General features: G+C 37.1%; 1 protein-coding gene across 2 annotated transcripts in view; it reads left to right on the top strand.

The window, feature by feature from the left end:
- Window positions 1-22512, top strand: part of LOC115209803 (F-box only protein 16-like) — a 77617-nt gene that overhangs the window by 26675 nt on the left and 28430 nt on the right. For both annotated transcript variants that reach the window (XM_029778354.2, XM_029778353.2), the window contains exons 3-5: window positions 3190-3396; window positions 11231-11395; window positions 13177-13358. In XM_029778354.2, coding sequence (XP_029634214.1) covers window positions 3190-3396; window positions 11231-11395; window positions 13177-13358 — 554 coding nt within the window. The remainder of the gene's footprint in view (window positions 1-3189; window positions 3397-11230; window positions 11396-13176; window positions 13359-22512) is intronic.

The following is a 22512-nucleotide window of genomic DNA, read 5'->3' as shown; positions in this document are numbered from 1 at the left end:
ACCCTCGTTGTCGTAACCGATGGAGTGCTTCCAACCATCTTTTACTATCACCCATCATCATTGTTATCTGTCACTCTACCTAACTATCTTCCTTCACACTCTTCCTCAGCACTCTCCCATCACCACTCTTTCACTTTTCTATTACTTTTCTATTATCCTCTTTCCCTTTTCTTTCTCTTTTCTATCATATCAACTATGCTATCTCCTTACTTGAATCTCCTTACTAACTTTTAATCTGATCATTATGTAACTGCTTATTAAGCTTTCTCTTTCTTTCTTTTATTCTTACTCTTTCTCTCCTATCTTATAGTTCTCTTTCATTACTCGCCCTTCACTCACCCTCTCACTCTGGCCTTCTTTCATTACTCTATCTTCTGCCTCTCGGTGATAAGATAACTCTATGGTGCTAGTTAACAAACAAATGCGACTTCGGTGTTGCTGAGGCCAAGATAATTTCTCTAAAGCTGGTATTTATCACAATAAAATGCACCCAGTATATTCTGTAAAATGTTGAAAACTGTTCTTTCTTGCTAAGGATATAACAATCTCTTGGTGTGAATTCCAGAATAAATACTACCAGTACACTCTGTAAATGGGTTGGCAATAGAAAATGTGCCAAAAATGGAATGTATAAGTGAGCCATGACTATAACCCTTTCTGGAGAGCAACAACACTGCATAGTGCCAAAGATCCCAGCAATGCCATCAAGCTTCAGGACCAGCTTCTGCAACAGCCTGGGTTTCAAGGGCCCACAGCTTTTTATTTCGCAATAACAGTGTAGCACAAAACGGCGGTGCATCAGCATGACCGCAACTCTGAGATAAAGCTAGAGAGAAAAAATATATTATATACATGTGTATATATATATATATATAATATATATATATATATATATATATATATAATATATATATATATTATATACATGTGTATATATATATATATATATATATACATGTGTATATATATATATATATATATATATATATACACATATATATATACATATATATATATATACATGTGTGTATATATATATATACATATATACATATATACTAGCGTTAGGAAGGGCATCCAGCTGTAGAAACACTGCCAGATCAGACTGGAGCCTGGTGCAGCCTCCTGGCTTTCCAGACCCCAGTCGAACCGTCCAACCCATGCTAGCATGGAAAGCGGACGTCAAACGATGATGATGATGATGATACATATATATATATACTGGCTCAATACTTGTAAACGCATCAAACCCATGCCAACATATAAAACTATGTAAAAATGGTGATGATGATGCCTGGGGATGCATGGTATGATTGTTGTTTATCCCCAAGCCAGCCTTATTGAGCTGAATTACATGTATTCCAAGTGATCATCCCACCTTCCACTGAAATATAATGCACCTAGGGCTAGAGTATAATTTTGGTGCTATTTTTAGCACACATATCATCTTTGGCTCATTAGCTGGATTGTTGAATAATTGCTTGTCATGTGAGAATATAGTTGTTATTGCAGCACTCTGTTCAACACTTAGAGAAAACCAAAGGAGAAAGCTTATCAAAGGAAGCAAGCATTTGATTAGCTTTTAGAACCATGAACAACCATATTTTATTGTGGTGAATGGTAGCTTTTGTCTTCAAACTTAACATATGTAGTTCCTTTAAGAGTTTTTTTTTTTTTTTTTTTTTTTTACTTATTTCAGTCATTTTGACTGCGGCCATGCTGGAGCACCGCCTTTAATCGAGCAACTCGACCCCGGGACTTATTCTTTGTAAGCCCAGTACTTATTCTATTGGTCTCTTTTGCCGAACCGCTAATTGATGGGGACATAAACACACCAGCATCGGTTGTCAAGCAATGCTAAGGGGACAAACACAGACACACAAACACACACGCACATACATATATATATACATATATACGACGGGCTTCTTTCAGTTTCCATCTACCAAATTCACTCACAAGGCTTTGGTTGGCCCGGGGCTATAGTAGAAGACACTAGCCCAAGGTGCCACGCAGTGGGACTGAACCCGGAACCTTGTGGTTGGTAAGCAAGCTACTTACCACACAGCCACTCCTCCGCCTATTGATTACTATATCAATTGGGCAAAATAACTACATGGAAACTCCCACATCTAGTAGAGGTTCTTTTGTTGGTTTACTTCAGAAGATCTCTTCTTTCATTCAGTATAGAAGCCCTCTTATTGGTTTGATATATAAGTTCCCTTCACTTAACTCAGATGCTTCGTTATTGAATTAACTTGAAATGCTGGTTTGTATTGTGTATTAATTGTTTCTTTAGAAGCACTTGTTTTTCTTTGTGTGCTGCCAGCAATTCACTGTACTGTTCAGATTGTAGCATATATATTATAGTGTTAGATGACTAGATAGTGTTTATATATTCCACTAGTGGTAATGTGATTGTTTTATAAGAGAAGTAGTTTGTCAGATAGAAGAAAAAATTATGAAGTGGCTGTGTGGTAAGTAGCTTGCTTACCAACCACATGGTTCCGGGTTCAGTCCCACTGCGTGGCATCTTGGGCAAGTGTCTTCTGCTATAGCCTCAGGCCGACCGATGCCTTGTGAGTGGATTTGGTAGACGGAAACTGAAAGAAGCCTGTTGGATATATGTATATATATATATATATGTGTGTGTGTATGTTTGTGTGTCTGTGTTTGTCCCCCTAGCATTGCTTGACAACCGATGCTGATGTGTTTATGTCCCCGTCACTTAGCGGTTCGGTAAAAAGAGACCGATAGAATAAGTACTAGGCTTACAAAGAATAAGTCCCGGGGTCGAGTTGCTCGATTAAAGGAGGTTCTCCAGCATGGCCACAGTCAAATGACTGAAACAAGTAAAAGAATAAAGAGAGAGTAAGTGATAAGTACTTTTTATGCTTTTGTTATTATATTTTATATGTATGTTGTGTGTATAGTTTTAGCACAAAAGTGAATCTTAGTATGTTGGCAATGTTCATCAAGAGTCAGAAACTGAATACATTAGATTTAAATGTCTTTGCCAGAGATACTGCTAATGGTATACAATCTATTTACAACTCTCTAACTAATCAGCTGGTACCCTAATGATCTATCTATCTATTGGCTTTGATAAATCATATACATCATATAAATTTATTTGACAATTTCTTAAGTAATCATCTCTGAATTTAAATTTCTAACTTTTTATTCTAGTTTGAAAAATGGTCAGACGAGCAACGATCTCTTATGCTTTTATCAATGGTGAAAGGATGCAGCCCCAAGCAACTTCAGTTTGTTAAACAGTGTATTGATGAACATCTACCTGTTTGTCAAGAGGACTTTACTCGTGTTTTACCTCGTGTCCTTAGTCTCTTCATCTTCTCCTATCTTGACCCACGAAGCCTCTGTAGATGTTCTCAAGTAAGAATTTTTGTTTGTTTCTTGTACCATTCATTCATTTGGTGTTTTCTTTTTTCTTTTAATTTTGGAGAAAAAGGAAAAGTTCTATGACTATCACTGGCTATCACAGAAGGATGAGACTGAAGTAGTTACTGTTCAGTTTGAACATCATCATCATCATCGTTTAACATCCGCTTTCCATGCTGGCATGGGTTGGACAATTTGACTGAGGCCTGGCAAACCAGATGGCTGCACAAGGCTCCAATCTGATTTGGCAGAGTTTCTACAGCTGGATGCCCTTCCTAACACCAACTACTCCGAGAGTAGTGGGTGCTTTTGCATTACACGAGCACGAGAGCCAGTCAGGTGGTACTGGCAACGGCCACGCTCAAATGGTTTTTTATGTGCCATCTGCACAGGAGCCAGTCCAGTGGCACCGGCAATGACTTTGCTTGAATGTTTTTTCACATGCCACCGGCACAAGTGCCAGTAAGGCAATGCTGCTAACAATCACGCGCGAATGGTGCTTTTTACATGTCACCGGCACAGAAACCAATCAGCTGCTCTTGCAACGATCATGCTCGGATATTGCTCTTAGTGCTCCATTAGCACAGATGACAGTCATCAAATTTGATTTCGATTTCATTTGCCTCAACAGGTCTTTGCAAGCAGAGTTTAGTATCCAATGAAGGAAAGGTATGCATAAGTGGGCTGGTTACACCCCTGGCATAGGCCACAAGGTTATGGTCTCACTTGGCTTGCTGGGTCTTCTCAAGCATATTTCCAAAGGTCTTGGTCACTAGTCATTGCTTCGGTGAGGCCTAATGTTCAAAGGTCGTGCTTCACCACCTCATCCCAGGTCTTCCTGGGTCTACCTCTTACACAGGTTCCCTTAACCGCTAGGGTGTGGCACTTTTTCACACAGCTATCCTCATCCATTCTCACCACATGACCATACCAGCGCAGTCATCTCTCTTGCACACCACATCTGATGCTTCTTAGGTCCAACTTTTCTCTCAAGGTACTTGCACTCTGTTGAGTATGTACACTGACATTACACATCCATCGGAGCATACTGGCTTCATTCCTTGTGAGCTTACGCATGTCCTCAGCAGTTACGGCCCATGTTTCATTGCCGTGTAGCATGGTTGTTCGTACGCATGCGTCATACACTCTGAGTGAGAGGCCCTTTGTCACCAGCAGAAGTAAGAGCTCTCTGAACTTTGCCCAGGCTATTCTTATTCTAGCAGCTACACTTTCAGCACACCCTCCCTTGCTACTGAGTTGGTCACCAAGGTAACGGAAGCTATCAACTACTTCTAGTTTTTCTCCCTGGAATGTGGCAGAAGTTGTTCTCTGCACATTTTCAGTGTTATTTATTGCTCCTGAGCATCTGCCACATACAAAAACATACATCTTCCCAGTTAGCCTTCCTTTGATATTGCTGCACCACTTATATGTCCATAGCTTACACTGGGTACATCTTACAGAGTTTCTACAGATCGAACAGGGCCATCAACCTGAAGGGATTTGTGGTTTGTCTACCTTCTCACTTATTAGGACTTTGGTTTCAGCTGGGTTGACTCTAAGGCCCTTCAATTCTAATCCTTGTTTCCACACCTGAAACTTCTCCTCTAGTTCTGATAATGACTCAGCAATTAGAGCAAGGTCGTCAGCATAGAGGAGCTCCCAGGGGCATCCTGTCTTGAATTCCTCTGTTATTGCCTGGAGGACTATGATAAATAGGAGGGGGCTGAGGACTGAGCCTTGGTGGACACCTACCGCTACCCGAAATTCTTCACTGTACTCATTGCCAACCCTCACCTTACTGACAGCATCTTTGTACATGGCTCGCACAGCTCTCACTAACCATTCAGCTATCCCTAGTTTCCTTATTGACCACCAGATAAAGGATCGGGAGACACTGTCGAAAGCTTTCATGTTAACGAAAGCCAGGTACAGAGGTTTATCTTAGACTAGGTATTTCTCCTGCAGCTGTCTTACCAGAAATATAGCATCAGTGGGTTTTTTTCCTGACATGAACCCAAACTGCATCTCATCTAAACTGACTCTCTCCCTAATTAGTTGGGCTATGACCCTCTCCGTGACCATCGTTACCTGATCCAATAACTTGATACCTCTGTAATTATTTGTATCTAAAGCATCACCTTTACCTTTGTAGCAGTTGACTATGGTGCTGCTACACCAGTCATTAGGTTACCTTGTAACTTGCAAGACTGAAGGGCCTCTGTTAACTGAGGGGGGAGAGAAGAGATAGGGTGATCATTTTTAGCAATGTGCTGAGGGGTTAAAGTATGATTAGGGAGCAGGAACAGGTTTATTCTTTTGGAAGAGATTCATGGCTACACCACTCTTTATAAGGTTAGATGATGGAGGTTTGAGTGTAGCTCAAACAGGTAAATACAGTGATGGCAAGATGCCAGAATATACTGTCATAGTAACATATCCAAGCAATGTATAGGGATCTTCAGTTTGGCTGCCAATTTTTAAAAATTTGAAGTTTATTGAAAAATTAAAAATTTGATACATTAATGTAGTTTTCCAAGCTGAATCTCAGGAGGTATTTTGCTTTTGCCAGAAAATTTTTAAAAAAGTTATAGAGGTTTAAAGTTTGATAATTTTCACCCAGTCAGAAAACGGGATTTGGAGCTGTCATTTTGTGCATGACAGCACATGTCAGCTGTAAACGAATGAAATACTGGCAGAATTCTGCTTTACACACGCCATATAATGCCTCATAAACTTTTTTATATTTTGAAATTTTCAGAAAATATTTTGCAAATTTGTATTCTACACATGGGAATTCATACAATTATGCAAAAACCAAAGCCAAAAATTTTGGGTGTGTGTGTGTATGATTTAATGTCTATTTAGCTGTTAATTTTAGTATATCTCACCACCACTTCAATGAATAGCATATATTTGTCAACACATGCTTTCTCACAGACATGCTTGGCTTGTTACTATGGAAACAGGCATGAATGTGTCTGTAGCTTATGACAGACTAAAATTGCCCAAAAATTGCAAACTTTAAAAGCTATTAACTCTTTATTTATTGATTTATGGTGAAAATTAATTTCAAAGCATTGATTAGCATATAAAACTATATCATTACACCGAATATGAAATCAATTCAAATAGAAATTAAAGAGACTGAAAATTGATGGCCAAACAGGAAAGATTCATGTGTAAGAGAGAGTGTAGATACAAAAAAATCAGGGAGGGTGGTGGGTAGGGTTGCAAGATTGTGGAAGGATAGTGGGAGATGGATAAAAATATCTGGTGAAGGTGGTTAAATATATAGAGGGCATGAATGTTGTGAATCATTAACAGGGGTGAAGAATGGATGCTGTTTGGGAGGAGAACAGAAGAGATGGAGCAGTGACTAACAGTACAGCAATAGTGATATGATAAATAGTAAGAGATTATGCTTTCATGGCTCACAGTAACAGTAGATAGGAGAGTGACAAAGGGATTAAAGTTGTGGGGTTAAAGATTGTGTGAAGAGAGTGTATGACAGGGATACCAACAAGGGTGGTAAGGTCATTGGTATTAGTAATAAGGCGGCGAGCTGGCAGAGTCATTAGAACGTCGGGAGAAATGCTTAGCGGTATTTCGCCTGTCGTTACGCTGTGAGTTCAAATTCCGCCAAGGTTTACTTTGCCTTTCATCCTTTCGGGGTCGATAAATTAAGTACCAGTTCCGCACTGGGGTCGATGTAATCGACTTAATACCTATGTCTGTCCTTGTTTGTCTCCTCTATGTTTAGCCCTTTGTGGGTAATAAAGAAATAGGTATTAGTAATGAGGAATAGGTGTCAGCAGAAAGTGGCTGCTCAGGTGTAGGACCCAATTGTCTGGGTGGTGGAAGAAGAGTTAGAAGAAAGTTTAATAGACTTGGCAGGGACAAAGTTGAATACATAGTGTGCATATATACATTATACTTTGCAAGCCTCTGTCATAACATCTTGGTGTTTTTCATCACTGTCATGAGTTCCAGCATCCAGAGATCAGCCTTCACCACCTCATTCCACATCTTTCTAGGTTTTTCTCTTCCACAGGTTTCATCTAATGTGAGTGATTAACACTTCTTTATACAACTATCCTTAATCATATGAATCATATGTCCAAACTAATACAGTCTTCTTTCTTGTACACTACATCTGGTTTTTCTTATACCCAGCTATTCTCTCAATATATTTGTAATCGATCATGCACACTGATGTTGCATATACACCAGAGCATGCTTGCTTCCTTTCTTTCTAGTCTTAGCAGGTCTTCCACATTCAGAGCCCCATGTCTCACTACCATTGCAATTCCTACACAAGCATCGTAGTCTGCCTTTCACCCTGAAAGTGAAATGTTTTCTTGTCAACAGAGGTAACAGATCTCTGAACTTTTCTACCCCATTCTTACTCTGGCTACTCTACTTTCAGAACATTTTCCACCACTGCTAATTAGGTTACCTAGATAACAGAAACTATCTACTACTTCTAGGAATCCTTCTGCACATTTCAGAGTGTCTATTCCTATATGCTCTTAGAGCTTATTGCTCCAGTGTATCTGCCACATAGAAATTCTGCTTTTGTTGTTAATCTCCTGTGATTCCACTGCACCATTGTTTTAATTACTTGTATTTTAATTTTCCAGTAATGATATACTATAGTTTGTTATCTTTTCTTCTATAAGCTAAAATATATTTTCATAGATAAAATAAATATTTCTATCTATTTATAGTTTTATTTACACCAAGTTTTTAACGAGATAAATTTATTATAAATACTAAGTCCTACACATTAAGTTTAATGATTTAGTTAACAGAATATATTCAATAAGATATTTCACGTTTTTATTTTAAGATATATTGTTGAATTTTGTTCAGTTTTTTATTTAAAAATTACGTATTTTTATATATATTTATCTTTTCTTATAAGATAATATACGTACATTTAATTATTTTATTGTTTTTATCTTAGACTTGATGAGTGACTATATTCAAATTGAATTGATTTTATTATCAATTTGTAAATATAGCCACAAAACACATGTAGTCTATTTACTAATTATATACTATTTATTTATTATTTCGTACTTTATTTAGTTCTAGGTAAATGTTTTATCGTAACTTTAATTTTTTTCCATATGGTATGATTTAAGTATATCATTGTTGAATTGCTACATGGTGGTTCTTCTCTAATTTATATACATGTATATATATATATATATATATATGGACGCTAAATGATGATGATGATGATGATGATGATATATATATATATATATATATATATGTGTGTGTGTATATATATGTATATATGTATATGTATATATATATATATTATATATATATATATAATATATATATATATATATATATATATACACACACTGGGGCAAAAATAAATTTAAGACCGATGATAAAAGTTCCATTCCTTACAAAATATTTTGTTTCTTTTTAGTAACAAAATATTTTGTTTCATTTTAGTAACAAAATATGCAGAATTTATTTCTCTTTCGATTGTTGCAGACAATAACTGTTTTTATACTACTTGAAGAATTCTAATGCTAAATTAATATAAAGGTTTCAAATTTACCGGCAAAATTAGTTTAAGACCATGTTATATGTATGCAAATTTTTTTGCCAAAATGGGTGGTCACACAACAAGCCTAACTGCACTATATAGTGTTATAATTTAACATTGTTATACAATTGATTAATAATGGGAAAACAATGTAGCCTCAGTCCAGTCATGAGAGCAAAAATCGTATTACTCCACCAGCAAAAGTTTCCTTTTCGAACATCAGCAAGCAACTAAAGTGCAGTAAAATGGCTTGCGTGCAAGCGTGGAAGTTATACTCAGAGACTAGTCAATATAAAGATCAGCAAAGGACTAGTGCCCCAAGAAAAATGACGGTGCAGTTGGACTGTCGAATCCACAGACTTTCGGAAGGCAACTGAATGCTGACAGCTGTTGACATTTGTAAACAATTGTCCAATGAGAATGGTGTTGTTTTTACACCACAAACCGTCTGCAACCGTTTGAGGGAATTTGGACTACATGGATGAATCTTTAGGAAAAAGCCAATAATATCCAAAAGAAGCCATGCCCAATGGACTGCTGAAGATTGATGCAGGTTCCTTTGAAGTGATGAGTCACGCTTCTGTATATTTGGATCAGATGGTAAAACATACATCAGATGTCGCCCAACGGAGGAATTCCATCCAAAATGCTTGAAAAAGACGCTGCAAGTGGATGGTAGGGGCGTGATGATGTGGGCAACATTTAGTAGCTTTGGTGTTGGCCTTCTAGTTAAAGTTGATGGAAAGCTAAATAGTGTAGGTTATATGAATCTACTAAAGGATAATGTTGTGCCATATTTAACTCACCAAATGCCTCTGGGGGCTATTTATCAGCAGGACAATAGTCCTGTGCACAAAGCCAAGAGGGTTATGGAATTTTTTGATCACCATAATATTGACGTAATCGAATGGCCTCCCCAGAGCCCGGACTTGAATCCAATTGAGAACTTGTGGAATTATGTTTCCAAAAAGTCCATGCTAAAAAAACCATCTAATCTAAAACAATTATTCAATTATATCAATGAAATATGGCAAAACATTCCCATAGAATTTTGTAATCACTTAGCGAATTCAATACCGAGGCTTTGTTCAGCAGTTATTAAGAATAAAGGCTATGGCACAAAGTACTAATATGTATTTCGTTCTTGTTGTTCATTTTTCCTACAATCTTAAACTTTAAATAAAATTATGATGATACGGTCTTAAACTAATTTTGCCGGTAAATTTGAAATGTTTAAATTAATTTAGCATTAAAATTCTTCAAGTTGTATAAAAATAGTTATTGTCTGCATCATTCAAAAGAGAAATAAATTCTGCATAAGGTGTAAAAGATAAAAATAATTTATATGGTGTTTGTAACAAAGTATTTTGTAAGAAATAGAACTTTTATCACCGGTCTTAAATTTATTTTCGCCAGTGTGTGTATATATATATATATGTATGTGTGTGTGTGTGTGTGTATGTATGCATATGCACATGTACATTTTCTGTATCCACAGAATTGACTGAACTTTTCTTAAAAACATGAAATAGACATGACATTTTTCTTGTAGCAATTGCATTTCTCTAACAGCCTTCTTGTAGACTATATTGTGCATTTCTTTATGATTATGTTAAAATGTATTATTTACATTTAGTTTTGGATTTCTAAACAAAAAATAGTGTAAAATAATACCCAAGTAATAATGTAAGATAAATATATATATATATTGATCTTTTTATGATTATAAAGGCATTTGAAATTTTGAGTTATCAGTTAAATAATAGTTATTTTTTTACCCATTCATTATCTCAGCACAAATATTATGACAGCGTTAACCAAAGTAACAAATTTATAAACATGAAAGTCCATGATCAACTTTGTGTTTAATGCTAAAAACATTATGTTTGTGTGTGTGTGTGTGTGTGTGTGTGTAAGCATTGATCACTTATAAAATCAACTGTGGTATTGGAATGGAACCCAAATGTAAAGAAGAAATTAATGAATTTAAAGGGGTGGGCAGAAAGTAGTTATCACAGGGAATTAGAATTTGTTATGGGATTCAATGATGTAGTTGAGAACCACATAAAAAAATGGACTATATGACGCATGAGTAAACATGAAGAGGCTTCTTTATTGGTTTGGGATTCAATGCTAACAGTAAATCCTCCTCTTATATGAAATAGAATGGATTAAAATATGAAAGCTGGTAATGATGTAACTTAATAGCATTTTCTTCCTTTTAATATTATGTAACTCTTGATTTTTTACTAGGTTTGCTGGTTTTGGAATCAACTATGTGAGATGGACCAGTTATGGCTGCCTAAGTGCGTACGCTTTGGGTGGTATTTACCTCAGTTACCAAGTCCATTTGAATGTTCTTCATGGAAAAGACTTTATGTTGATAAAATCCAGAGTCTAAGATTATTCAATACAAAAGTATGTCTTTTTATATCTGTTTTTATTTGAAGTAGTTTCTTTTGTTGTTCTTGGGGAGCTAGGGTTGACTTTGCTTCTCATCATTCTGAGGCCAATTAAAAAAGCATCAATCAAGAACTGAGTTAATTTACTTGACTATACCATTCACTAAAAATTTGTAGCTTAAGTTAGAAATTTGGAATATCATGGGAACCTGTGAAAGTAGTAGACCCAGGATGATGTGGGATGAAGTGGTGAGAAAGGATTTTGAGATGCTGAAGAGATGACAAGGGACTGGAACTTGTAACAATTTGCCGTACTTGAGAAGACATGTCAAGCTAAGTAAAATCATGGCCATCCCACATACAGATATGTTCTTTATGGCCATGCCCCACTCCTCCCAGCTGAGAGATCTTTGTCTTGCAAGAGCTAGTGCCGCATAAAATATATTCATGCTAGTATCGCATAAGATGTACTTGTGTTGGTACCATGTAAAATGCATTCATGTCAGTGCAACTTAAACACGCCCATGATGGTGGCACCTAAAAAGGCAACTGCAAAGTGGTTGGCATTAGGAAATGCATCCAGTCATAGAAACCATGCCAATACAGACAATTGGAGCCTGGACAGCTCTCCAGTTGACCAGCTCCTGTCAAACCATCTAACCCTTGCCACCATGGAAATCATACGTTTGATGATGATGAAGATGATGATGAAGATGATGACGACAACGATTTCATGAGCAATCATTAGAAAAAAATGTAACATCCTCTATCATGCAATATTTGGCTGTGTTTGAGGCAGTCTTACATCTAGTTTGCCATCTAATCTTTTAGGTAGGTCTGGATGTTTTACTGGTGATTACAGTGGAAGTAATAAAGCTTTGATTAGTCAAAAAATGGGTTTGATTCAAGATTTTTTTTTATAGGTGATTGACAAAGTTTGAAACCTACAGAGATAATTTATATTGCAGCTATTTTTGTGTGTAGTTATAGTAGAGCTCTGATATATCACTATTGTGTACAATGTGTCTAGAAGTAATGAAATATGTTGTATGGATAACAACAAGTATATTCATTTCATATCTACTGTATTTTGAACTTGTGCACTGGTCAGTGTTTCCAATGTTGTTCAGTTTTTCTTGTGTGAACCAGCATAGGATTGAAACCCATTTCTTCAAATTAACAAAATCTTAATCAATTATACAGAGCTGCCATTTGTTGTTAGGTATAAAACAATATAAATTCTAAGCTTTTATCATTGTCAATATTATTATCATGTTACCTTGATAGTCGGGATTTGATGGATCTGCGATTGGACATATCTTGATCCTGCATTATGTTAACTCTGAGATAGCACATTTTCAGATCTAATCTACCTCTCCTTTGCATATTGTTATCGGTCTGCCTTTCAATGGGTACATTCTTCTTTAAGCATGCAACACTTTTGCACCAAGCAGATGTTAGCCTTTACTACTTTTCCACTGTCCCATCTTACCTGTTCTCCATTTTTCTTTTAAAACATTGCACATCTAGTGGATCCTACTGAACTCATTCTTCTACAGCCTCTGTTCTCAAAACTCCAAAAAGCATAAATATAAAAAAACATATTAGTAATTACTTCTGTGTCAGAGTTAACTTTGCTCTTCATCTCTTTGGAGATAAAATACTGCCAAAAACATACTGGAATCATGTCAATCAATTGGGTTCCTTCTCTACTGTAAGAAATCAGTAATTACTTTGATGGAAATTTTGTATGGTTTTCTTTTCTCTTCTTTTATTTTATTATTCCTTATCTTTTAGGAACTTGTAACTCTCGATCAAGAATTAGAAAAATTTAACTTGGAGAAAAAACAAAAAGAATTACTCAAAACAAAAAAATCACTTTCCAAAAATGGGCAAAAACCATGGAAAAGAGCAGATCTACATCCCAAGGATCTGATTCGTTACAACTACTTGGAAAATAACGAATTTTATACTAAAGGGTGAGTGTTAAATATTGCTAAATAGTTATTGAGTTAAAATTTATTAAAGATACTGAATAATAATGATGACAACGACGACGACGACATAAAAGAGGAGCTGTCCATCTACCTGTCTGGCACATCTATTAAAGGGACGGAAGAAGGGCAGGAATCAAAAGGGGAGATAACCACTGTCACACCGTATATTTAGAAGTGGTGGAGAAAAGTTGTGTTTGAGAGAGAAATACAATAAGAGAGAGAGGGGGCAGAGAGAGTATGTGTGTATGTGAGTGTGTGTATGTGTGTGTGAAAAGTTGATAGATAGATAGATAGATAGATAGATAGATAGATAGATAGATAGATAGATAGATAGATAGATAGATAGATAGATAGATAGATAGATAGATAGATAGATAGGGTGGTGATATTGTCACCATAGTAACTAACAATTTTTGATTAAAAACGCAGTACTTTTAAGTGCAAGTCTATCAACTCAACAGACTTCAAAAAAATAACTATATATTTTTTGTTTTGCTTGTTTCAGTCATATGATGGTGGGGGACAAATATAGACACAGATATATATATATATATATATATATATATATATATAATATATATATATATATATATATAATATATATATATATATATATATATATATATATTATATATATATATATATATATATTTATATATATATATATATATATATATATATATTTATATATATATATATATGACAGGCTTCTTTCAGTTTCCATGTACCAGACTCACTCACAAGGCTTTGGTTGACCTGAGGCTATAATAGAAGACACTAGGCCAAGGTACCATGCAGTGGGACTGAACCCTGATCCATGTGGTTGGGGAACAAGCTTCTTATCACAGCCATGCCTGCACCTGTATGTATATATATATATATAATACTTATGTTATTTTTTTGAGCAGAATGGGCTACTCAACTTGAAGAGAATTCTGACTGGGCACTACCTGCAAGGTCATGTGTTGTTTACTTTGATATGAGGTCAGCATGTCACACACATATGGTTTTAATGCATGTGCTTGGTGTACTCTTATCAGACGGGTAGTCATGGTGGGTATATTGGGCTTCTTACTCCAGTGTTACTTTGATGGCATGCACTTCTCTCTCACTCAATTATAATAATGATAATAATAAATGCCTTGATACAGTACCAGGCACAGGACTCTCATGGCTTTTGATTTTAACTGATTGGCAGTGTGATCATGTACATTGTTTTGTCTTGGGCTACAGCAAATATTCTGCTCAATGCTGCAGATTTGCTTGACCTTAACCAGTTGAGTGTGTCCCTTTGTGGCCAACAATATGTGCATCTCTGATCATGAGCAGAAGTAGTTGGGGAACATCATAGTCATGTTTTGAGAGGAATTCTTTGCAGTTTGAATAATTCACTTCTGGAAACATAGGTATTTTTGTTTATCATACTTAAACGAATCAAGGTCATGTACTGTTTATCTTGATATAACTGGTTGAGCATGTCCCTTAGTGGCTGACGATATTTGCATCACTGATCATGAGTGGGAGTAGTGGGGGAGCATCATAGCTCTTTCTGGCTTGAATAATTCACTTCTGGAAACATGGGAGCTTCATTTATCATCCTTAAATAATCCTTATTCAGGGACTTTTTGACTGGGATCAGTTATTTGATCTGCAGAAAATCCTAACTGGCCCCACTTGCAAAGTCATGTATTGTTTATCTTGATATGAGGTCAGCATGTCAAACACATATGGCTATGATGCATGTGCCTGGTGTGTCCTTATCAGACAGGTAGTCATGATGGGTATATTGGGCTTTGTATATTTGTACCCTAATGTCACTTTGATGATATATGCTACTCTACCTGTAAAGCATAATGATAAAGTGGAGTAGCTGCATGAAATCCAAAATAGGTTAAGAAATACATAAGGTCAAGACGACATAAAAATAACTACAGAAATGATAAAAAGACAGTAAAGGAAAATCCCAAATTGGAAGAGCTCAGGACTTGGTGTCAAGGGTTATTGGATGAAGAAGCTGAGAGGGCTACATGAAAAGACAGTGTGACAGCTGGATGAGGGACAGGCATTGTTATGTTGCAAGGATCCTGAAAAGGGTTATATTGTATCCAACTTTCAACAAACAGTGTGTCTTCTGCTAATGGGGAAACTACTATCAGGTGTCTTGGCTGGTGAACTGTATTGATACTTAGAAAGAAGTAGGCTGCTACTTATTGAACAGAAACAGTGCTGAAAGAGGAGCCAGGGAATAAAAGAATCAGCTGTTAATTCATAAACTAATTATCAGAAACTGTACAAGAAAACACATGATATGATACCACACTCTTGGATAACAAGAACTATGGAAATGTATGAAGTAGCAGAAAATATGAAATGCCTTATATGGAACAGTATGAAATGTTGGAGAACTGAATTGGCAGCAGGTAATCACATTTTAGGAGAGGTGAAAATCAAGAGAAGAATTTTCCAGTGTGACAGTGTATGCCCACTGATCTTTGTGCTGAGAATGATCCCCTTGAATGAAATACTGCAGAAGATAAAGTTGAGGACATGATCTAGGAAGCATTAAGGGAAAACTCAACCTCCTGCTATTCATAGATAACAAAGTTGTTCACAAAAAATGAGGCAGAACTGGACAGTCATATTCATTCTGTGTGGATTTTCTTGAACAATATCAAGATGGAGATTGGACTTTCAAAATGTGCTTTGATGGGGATGAGACAATGAAAGCCTGTGAGGACAGATGGCATACGTATGCCACGTGGTGAAACAATGAGGGTAATTGAATCTGAATCTGGATATAAATACCTAGGAATACTTGAGGCAGACGAAATAAACACAATGATATGGAAGAAAAGACAAAGAAAGAATATCTGCAGCGAGTGAGAAAAATATCAGTTTCAAAGCTGAATGCCAGAAACATTTCAGCAATAAACTTGCACACAATCACAATAGTTTGGTATGGTGTTGGAATCTTGAAGTGGACAGAGGATGACTTAGAAGAGTCGAACAGGAAGCTAACAATGCATGAAGCCATGGAATCCCTCATCCATATGCAGACACTGATTGTCTATACATGAAGAGAGAAAATGGAGGAGGGGGGAACTAATAAGTGTGGAAGCATGCATTCATATTGAACTTGGGCACGTACTGAGACACCTATCCCAAAGTAAGGAAACCTTGCTAGTGCCAGTTAGAAATAAAGGTGTATTGAGTTGAAATAAATAATGAGTAAAAAAGAAAAAAATTCCCAGCATTAAAAGGAAGTTACTAGATATTACTAGGAAAGTAGGTTCTGTATCTGTAGGATAGACACTAAAAGTATAGGTGACACTAACTTATTGATTTATGAAGCATTGATAGTAGTTACGAGCAGATTAGGTATACTTCAAATAAAGAATAAGAAGGAGCAGATGTGGAAATGGAGATTAGAAAATACAGTGCAGACTTTAAGACAAGACCTGAGCAGAATAGGAGCCTGAAAACAGGACAAGCTAGGAAACACAAGATTTAAATCTCTTGAGAAAAATACTTATCTAAAGAGAAAGGATTTGGGATAATCATGGAAGAACTGAAACAGCGAATCATAGAAATAGCAGGCAAGCTTTCCCAGTATCAGAAAAGAATAGATCAGTATCAAAAGAATAAATTATTTGAGACAGACCAGAGGGAATTTTATAGCCAAATAAATAAAGCAGAAGAAATACTGAAGATGAGAAGCCTAATGCAGAAGAAGCTAGAAAGTTTTGGAGTGATATTTGGGATAAGCCAGTGAATCATAATGAAGATACAGTATGGTTAAAGAAAGTGAGGAAAGAAATAGTCAGTGAGAAGTAGCCAAATCTATGACTAATTAGTGCATTAATGAATAAAGTGTAAAGAAAAATGCTGAATTAGAAGACGTAGGATTAGATTTAGTTCAAAGGTACTAGTAGCATATGAGAAATTTAGTAGCTTGTATGGGAGGCTGAGGGAACAACATCAGGATTGCCTTAATGGAGGAATAATACCAGATTGGATGACTAGAGAGAGGACAGTACTCCTTATGAAAGTCAATAGCAAAGGTAATACAGCTAGTAATTAGAGACCAATCACTTTACTCTTTTACTTGTTTCAGTCATTTGACTGCGGCCATGCTGGAGCACCTATTAAAGTCGAGCAACTCGACCCCGAGACATATTCTTTTTGTAAGCCCAGTACTTATTCTATCGGTCTCTTTTTGCCGAACCGCTAAGTGACGGGGACGTAAACACACCAGCATCGGTTGTCAAACAATGCTAGGGGAACAAACACAGACACACAAACACACATACATATATATATATATACATATATACATATATACAACAGGCTTCTTTCAGTTTCCGTCTACCAAATCCACTCACAAAGCATTGGTCGGCCCGGGGCTATAGCAGAAGACACTTGCCCAAGATGCCACGCAGTGGGACTGAACCCAGAACCATGTGGTTGGTTAGCAAGCTACTTACCACACAGTCATTACCATTAGTGTGAAAGCTGTCAACAGGAATGCTCTCAGAAAGCATTTATGAGCACTTTGACAGCCAGAATTTACTGCCAGAACAGAAAGGTTGTAAGAAGACAGCTAGAGGAAATATGATGTATTATATATAGACAAAGCAGTTCTAAAAGAAGTGAGATCTAGAAAGAAAAATTTAACAATAGCATGGACAGGTTATAAGAAAGCTTATGAATAAGTGAATGTTTTAGAATATTCAGTATTGCAGACAACATAAGAGAATTAATTTGATTGAGCATGAAGAGATGGAAAGTAGATCTCTGCTCAGGTGACACGATCTTAGGGAAAGTTAATATCAAGAGAGGAATTTTGAGGGAGAGTTATTATTCACTTTAATGTTTGTGTTATGTTTAATCCCCACCCCAGTTTAGTATTAAGTAAGGCAAAGGCAGGGTGTCAGTTTAGAGATAGTAAAGGAAAATTTAATCATTTGATCTACATGGATGATCTGAAGCTTTTTAGTAAGAATCTAAAGTAGATGGATTCCTTAATATAAACTGTAAGACTCTTCAACAGAGATACAGGTTTGGAATTTGGCATAGATGGATGTGCAATATTAGCCATAAAAAAGGGACAGGTAGTCAACAGCAAAGGCACCCAGTTACCAGATGGCCAGACATTAAAATCACTGAAGGAAGGGGTAGGTTATAAGTATCTAGGAATATTAAAATTTGACAGAGTACCATCATCGTCATCATCATCATCATCATTTAACATCCACCTTCCATGCTGGCATGGGTAGGATAGTTTCACAAGAGCCGACCAGGCAGAAGCCTGCACTAGACTTCTGTAACTGTTTTGGCAAGATTTTTACAGCAGAGTGGTCTTAGTGCTTTTTACGTGGCTCAAGCAGAGGCATGGTCAGTTTTGGCAAGGTTTTTACAGCTAGATGCCCATCCAAATGCCAACTGCTTTACAGTGTAGACTGGGTACTTTATGTGGCACCTGCACTGACAAAGAATAAACTCTTTTGAGAGGGGAGGGGGCATTGGAGAAGGTGATCTTGTGTCAGAGGATGAAAGGTTATAGTGAGACAGAGAAACAGAAACAAGCCTCTTGCTGTAGAGGAAGTAAAAGGTTACCCAGCCAGAGAGAGAGATCAGGAATGAAGACAGCAACAGGTATGCTGCTGCAAAGGAAATACATGGTTACCCAGCCTGAGGAAAGAGCAAGAGATTATATATATATATAAAAGAGTGTATATGTACATGTAGACTCACACACAATTAGTACCAAATTGTCATCCTCAAAAACTTCATGGATGCAAAAAAACAAAAACTAACATATATGACAGGTATGTAAAACATACTAAAACTGGGGACAAAAGCTGAACAAATACAGGCAGCCAAACTGTTGGAAGTCACAGAGAAATTATACCTCAAACAAATGATGACAGAAGCAACAAGAAATAATAATACGATCGACTTGGTTTTCACCAACAACGAGGACACGCTATTTGACCTTCACTCAACCCCAACAATCCTTTCAGACCACAATATTATTGAAATGCATTTACACATTGGTAATGAGCCCAATGCCACAACTCTTAAACAAAAGGACATGCCAAAGCTATGCAGGTATGATTATCACCAGGCAAATTGGGAAACTATTAACAACCAGTTACAAATCATTGACTGGGATCTCTACCTTACTGGGCCAGATAAACACAAGAAATTCTTAAGCAAGATTGAAGAAATATGTGAAAAAAATGTTCCTATAAAGAAAACCAAGTCCACAAAAAAACCTGTACCACGGGAGCGAAAGATCCTGATGCGCAAAAGGTCAAGACTAAGAAACAAAACATCTAAGCTGACATCAAAACATGAATTACAGAAAGTCCTTGACCAAATATACAGATTAGAAGACAATCTAAAACAACACTATGATGAAGAATGTAACAATGCAGAAAAGAGAGCCATAGAAAACATCAAGAAAAATCCAAAATGTTTCTACAGTTTTGCAAAGAAATACTCGAACACCAAGTCAACAATAGGACCTCTCCAGAGACAAAATGGGGATGTAGTGAATAACCCTATTGAAATGGCAGAAATGTTGGGTCAACAGTATGAAAGTGTCTTCAGTGAGCCATCTAAAACCACGAAGATCCATGACCCAGGAAAATCCTTCAAGGATATCGACCATACTAAACCTACCCTATCCGACATTGATTTCAACCCAGAAGACATAGCAAGAGCCATAGACAAGCTCTCCATGCACTCGGCTGCGGGGCCTGACGGTTTCAATGCCATGATACTTAAAAACTGCAAGGTACAATTGTCGAAACCCCTTTACATGATATGTAGGGAATCTATGGAGAATGGCAAAATACCAAATACATATAAAGAAGCACACATAACTCCAATACATAAAGGGGACAGCAAATCAAAACCAAAGAACTACCGACCAATCTCACTGACATCACACATTATCAAGGTCTTCGAAAGAATAGTTCGTGGAAAACTGGTTGAGTTACTGGAATCCAACAATCTGATGAATTGCAACCAGCATGGATTCAGGTTAGGTAGATCATGCCTTTCCCAACTACTGGCACACCATGACCAAATCCTAGAAAATCTAGAGAATGGATACAACACAGATGTCATCTACCTCGACTTTGCCAAGGCATTTGACAAGGTAGATCATGGCATCCTGGGTCACAAACTTCGAAAGCTAGGAGTAGGAGGAAAAGTTGGTACATGGATACATGAGTTCCTTACAAATAGAACTCAAACAGTCACTGTGAATGGAACCCATTCAACACCATCACCTGTGACCAGCAGTGTTCCTCAGGGTACAGTACTCGGCCCAATCCTGTTTCTCATCCTCATCTCTGACATAGATGAAGATACAACCAGCAACGTCTCATCCTTTGCTGATGACACCAGGGTCATGAGACAAATCAAAGACGAGGTGGATACAGAGGCCTTACAAAAGGACCTGACCACCATATATAAATGGCAGGAAACAAACAACATGTTGTTCAATGATAAGAAGTTTGAACTAATTCGCTACGGAACAGATCAAGATCTGAAAAATACAACAAACTACAGAAACCCATCAGGACAACAAATAATGGAAAAACAGTATGTGAAAGATTTAGGCATCCACATGGGAACCAACCTAAAATTCAGAGAACACCTTGACTCAGTCTGTCTTACTGCAAGAAAGTACAGCGGGTGGATCTTGCGCACCTTCAAATCAAGAGATACCTCAACAATGAAAACCCTCTGGAACAGTATGATACTTCCGAGGATTGACTACTGTTCTCAGTTGTGGTCACCAACAACAAAGGGCCAACTATCTAAGATAGAATCGCTCCAAAGAAATTTTACCTCATACTTCTCAGAAATGAGGGACCTGGACTATTGGCAAAGACTCAAAACCTTGAGGATGTACTCAATAGAAAGAAGATTTGAGCGATACCGAATTATATACATTTGGAAAATGATAAAGCAGAAGGTGCCAAACTTTGGTATCAAAACCTACCACTCACTGCGCCACGGAAGACGCTGCCAGCTGCCACCAATCAACAAAAAGGCTGGCCAGGCAGCAAAAACACTGCGAGAATCAAGTCTGTTGGTTCGAGGAGCACAACTGTTCAACTCCATTCCGGTACATGTCAGAAATCTATCAGGATGCAGTGTGGAATCATTCAAATTGCAACTGGATAGATACTTAAGCACCATTAGAGATGAACCCCATCTCCCAGGATATACACAATGAGCACAAACTGACTCAAACTCGCTCCTACACATGTCAAAATTAAGCAGAGAATACAACCTGGCAACCACACCAGACTCTGAGGGTGGAGTCTTCGACTTGGCCTGAGCATGGACTCAAACCCAAATGAAATGAAATGAATGAAATTGTGTACTTTTGTCTGTTTATTCGGATAAGCTGTAGAAATTGTTGCACACACACACAAACACAAAAATTCTCCACATTTAGCTGTTATTTTTAGTATACTCTTTTTACTCTTTTACTCTTTTACTTGTTTCAGTCATTTGACTGCGGCCATGCTGGAGCACCGCCTTTAGTCAAGCAAATCGACCCCGGGACTTATTCTTTGTGAGCCCAGTACTTATTCTATCAGTCTCTTTTGCTGAACCGCTAAGTGATGGGGACGTATACACACCAGCATCGGTTGTCAAGTAATGCTAGGGGGACAAACACAGACACACAAACACACACACACACACATATATATATATATATATATATATACGACAGGCTTCTTTCAGTTTCCGTCTACCAAATCCACCCACAAGGCATTGGTCGGCCCGGGGCTATAGCAGAAGACACTTGTCCAAGATGCCACGCAGTGGGACTGAACCCGGAACCATGTGGTTGGTTAGCAAGCTACTTACCACACAGCCACTCCTGCGCCTATTGACATTTTCAGCTTCAGACAGTGAAAGAAAATTTGAAATTAAAAATTTTTTTTCCATATTCTTAATCGTTGTATTTTCCATGTAGATTGAAAAAAAAATTCGCAAAATGTTAAAAATTAGAAATTTGGCAGGGAATTTAAAATTTTGAAAACATTCAGTGGGAAATATGCAACTTTTATTCTCCCCCACCCCCAATGAAACCCAATTTGAG

This window comes from Octopus sinensis, linkage group LG3 (genome assembly GCF_006345805.1).
Source record: "Octopus sinensis linkage group LG3, ASM634580v1, whole genome shotgun sequence".
Taxonomy (NCBI): domain Eukaryota; kingdom Metazoa; phylum Mollusca; class Cephalopoda; order Octopoda; family Octopodidae; genus Octopus; species Octopus sinensis.
This window is presented reverse-complemented; position numbering and strand designations above follow the sequence as displayed.